Source organism: Ruditapes philippinarum, unplaced genomic scaffold (genome assembly GCF_026571515.1).
Source record: "Ruditapes philippinarum isolate M1 unplaced genomic scaffold, ASM2657151v2 ctg2809_1_1_1_1, whole genome shotgun sequence".
NCBI classification, from domain to species: domain Eukaryota; kingdom Metazoa; phylum Mollusca; class Bivalvia; order Venerida; family Veneridae; genus Ruditapes; species Ruditapes philippinarum.
In genome coordinates, this window is record NW_026857798.1 from 102,956 (window position 1) to 106,907 (window position 3,952).

The 3,952-nt window shown below is 33.8% G+C and overlaps 1 protein-coding gene across 1 annotated transcript; it reads right to left on the reverse strand.

Annotated features, from left to right (window-relative positions):
• Positions 1–895: 895 nt before the first annotated feature.
• On the reverse strand, positions 896–3,687 carry LOC132751092 (uncharacterized; the record flags this gene model as incomplete). Its single annotated transcript, XM_060741203.1, is given in 4 exon segments — positions 896–1,835; positions 2,198–2,383; positions 3,033–3,149; positions 3,520–3,687. Coding segments are annotated over 4 exon segments (1,241 nt in total), but the record flags the coding sequence as incomplete, so codon positions are not given.
• Positions 3,688–3,952: the final 265 nt, after the last annotated feature.

Here is a 3,952-nt window from a genome sequence, read left to right on the forward strand (position 1 = left end):
GAGTTATGAACCTTGTCACATAAGATGTGGATGATGATAACGTAAACATATTTGAAGTATGAAGTTGATCCCTTTAGAAATAAATAAATAACAGTAAAAAAAATATTTTTTATGGAAAATTCTAAGTTCAAAGGGAGATAAATCTGAAAATATTGGTGCTAGAGTTATGAACCTTGTCACATAAGATGGGGATGATGATAACGTAAATACATTTGAAGTATGAGGTTGATCCCTTACGAAATAAAGAAGACACCATAAGAAATAGTACATTTTGAGGAAAATTCTAAGTTCAAGGGGAGATAAATCTGAAACTATTGGTGCTAGAGTTATGAACCTTGTCACATAAGATGGGGATGATAATAAGGTACATATATTTGAAGTATGAGGTTGATCCCTTAAGAAATAAGGAAGTAACAGTAAAAAATAGTATTTTTTAAGGAAAATTCTAAGTTCAAGGGGAGATAAATCTGAAAATAGAGTTATGAACCTTGTCACATATGATGTGGTTGATGATAAGGAACATATATTTGAAGTTTGAAGTTGATACCTTAATAAATGACAAAGTTATAATAGTGAAAAATATTTTACTGCACCAAAACTTTAATCTAAAATCTGGACGCGGACGCGGACGCCGACGCCGACGCCGGGGCGAGTAGGACAGCTCTCCATATACTTCGTATAGTCGAGCTAAAAAGGACATGATGAGACGCATGGACCGAACAACTGATTGACCGACATGACAATTTCATTCCAGTATCCCCTCTTCCCTATTATGTTTTGGGGAAGTAATAATTAAACAAACATAACTTTGTATATATAAGACTTTAATGTTTACAATTATCAAAAAAATTAAATCAAATTACACGTACATGCAATACTATTACTAAAATAATTTATTCACTGATGCTCTTAAAAGATGAAAAAAAATCAGTAAAACATTGAAAATTTTTTATCTTTCTATTTTTTCGTCAAACTCCTTGCGAGGATGTTGACAGACAACTAGAATAGTTTATCTCTTAAACACACAGATGTACACTTAACATAATGACAAGCATAATTAACCCATCAAACTTCAATGTCAGAAATTTCATTATCTTGTTCATAACCTGCTAGCTTCTGATACTGCGGGGAAGATATTCCTGGTGTTGGAGAACTTGTATCCTTCCTGCTATATATTTTCAACAAGTTTTTATCTTTATCAATGAGGTCACCTTTTGGTTTCTTTTCACGCTTTCTTCTCGGTTTATCATCTGCACTATTTTTTACCTGTTTAAGCTCTCTAGCAATATCATCAGCATTTCTTGGTGTAAGAATCTGCTGAGGTAATGGACTACCTTCACGATATACAGGTGTCTCCTTAATTGGCATGAATGGTGACAATTTTCCGGATTTCGGTTCTGTATCCTGATTCCTTGCTTTCTTTGCTACTCTTTTTGGTTTTGAGTCTTCGATCTGGATTTTTGGTATATCTAAAACATTTGATGCTGGCGATGATGTGTCTCTTGGAGAACCGATCTGATCTGGTAGAAATGATCCTAGACTGATTGATCGTAATGATGAAGGAGTGGCAGACGTTGATGAGTACATGGTAGGAGACCGACGACCAATCATCATAGGTGGTCTTTGAAGTTCAATATTTCTGGTGGTAAGTGGGGCTGGGGAATTAGAGTTCATCTTACCCAGTGTATCAGTCTCATGTTTTAGATGGGCAAGTGGTGCCAATGATGAGTCAGCACGTCCCATATCTGTCACATGGCGCTGATGGCCTAAAGGTGCTCTTGATGGAGTAATTTTGTCTTGGTCAATCTCATCAAATAATGAACTTGGTTTCACATCTGAATAAAACCAACAGCACATGTACATTGTATAATAATTGCCAGCAACATTTCTCCATGAATTCCTATATCTGTTAAATGTATATACAAATGTACCAACAAATTAGTTCACCCTTGGTAACAGTAACATAGTTTTTTCAAAATGTACAAAAATGTATTCAATATTGCATTTATACATACAAATATTCAAGGCAAAACCAATTAATGACTTTATAACTTAAACTTAATTTTCCTTCTGAATCTATCCAATTCCCCGGCTGGATTTGAACATGAACAAATCCAAAAGTACATTAAAGGAGTTCTGTATACTTTTATTATAACAGAGAGTTCCTAATTAAAGGGTTAAGAAAAATTACAGTTACCTTGTATATATGTGCTAGCTTTTGCTCCACCAACTGACTTGTATTTCTTCCACAATCTCCATGCAATAGCAGCAAGAATTATAGCCACTATTGTGGCAATACTAAACAGAACACCAAAGGCTATAGCAACACCAGAGCTTGTACCATCATTGCTACCCTGCTGACCGGCCTCGACCGATGTTTTTACTGCAAATAATAAAACAAACTAAGTATAAATAGCAACTTCTCATTAAATACTGATATTTTAAAGGCACATAATGCCTCAGAAATGCTGTATTTTTATTTTTGAAAAGTTTTTTTTAAATTTTGTTGTACTTTTATAGTATCCCAAAAGTTATTCACTGGAAATTTACCACAACCATCTTTTTCATCTGTTGCTTTTTTGCAATAGGTATAGTTATAGTGAATTAAAGTTATTTAACTTATTTTCAATGTAAAGCAAAGCACCTGTCAATTTTACAAACAATTACTAAACCTTTGGCACCGAGTGCACATTCAGATAAAACATTCTATGTTTAATCTGCTCCTACACTGCAAGTCTGGGCAAAAAATTTACATGCTATTGTGGCTTCCAAAACAAAACTACCATTAACTTGAAACCGAGGGGACTTATTTTAAGAAATTGGCTCATTTTATCTTCACTCCCTAGTGTGTGTAGCTGGACTGGTGCATTAAGGGTCCAGTCCTTTAATCCTATATCAAAACATATTTGTTTTGTTTTTGGTTGGGTTTTCTACGTCACATCAACACAGTGTAGGTCATATGGTTGCTTTGCAGCTTTCCTGGTTGAGGTTTTATTTCAGGCAAAAACATGCACCTGAGTAGAACCACAGACTTTTTGGTCCAGTCATATCATATCCAGTTGAACACACAAATGTTGCTGAGGTCAATTTACCGTTTGAATTTAAACTATATGACAGAGCCGTTGTAGCATTCAATGGTTCACATATAACTGAAAGCAAAAACATGAGTTATTAATTTATACTAGTGTTAAGTGAACTTTTAATGGTGTTTCATTGTAAATTTCTATGTACCTAGTTTAAAGTAGGGGGGAAGATGAAATAACGAAAATCTAAATCTTCCATCTTTAATTTCAAATATATTAATTTTGACTTTCAAGTGAATTTCATACATGCATGCACAGTTTTGACAGTGTGCTATGTGTGTGAAGCATGTTTTTTTAAGAAAATATACACACGCCAAGCATATAATTCACCATAAGTATATCAACAAGATCAAAGGGGCGTTTATTCTAAAACATTTGCTATAATATCTAAAATGTGAATTATGATGGTATCTTAATATAAAATTGTTTTGCTTACCACAAAATGGCACTGCTGTGTTCCAACTGCCATTACTAAGACATGTGACATTATTCAAATGTGACAAACTATATCCCGTTTCACACATGAATACTGCAGAAGTTGTCTTCCCATCCCGAAGTAATGATATGTTCATTCCATCACCAGCATTAAGATTTGAACATTTATCTGAATAAAGGCATACACAATAGTAACAAAAAAAATCATTCGTAAACAAATATATCATTAACCTTTAACAAATATATCGAAGGATATGTATAAAAGTGTGTTGATAAACTTTACAAAAATTTGTAAGCGACTTAATATAAGCCATATAGCCTCATATTAATATTGTGCCACTGGGTTCAATGTATATACAACGTTGAAGCTAAAATCAGCTCTGATCACAACTGTTTTAACATATCAGTTCCTCAAAAAGACCTGAAGGCTATGG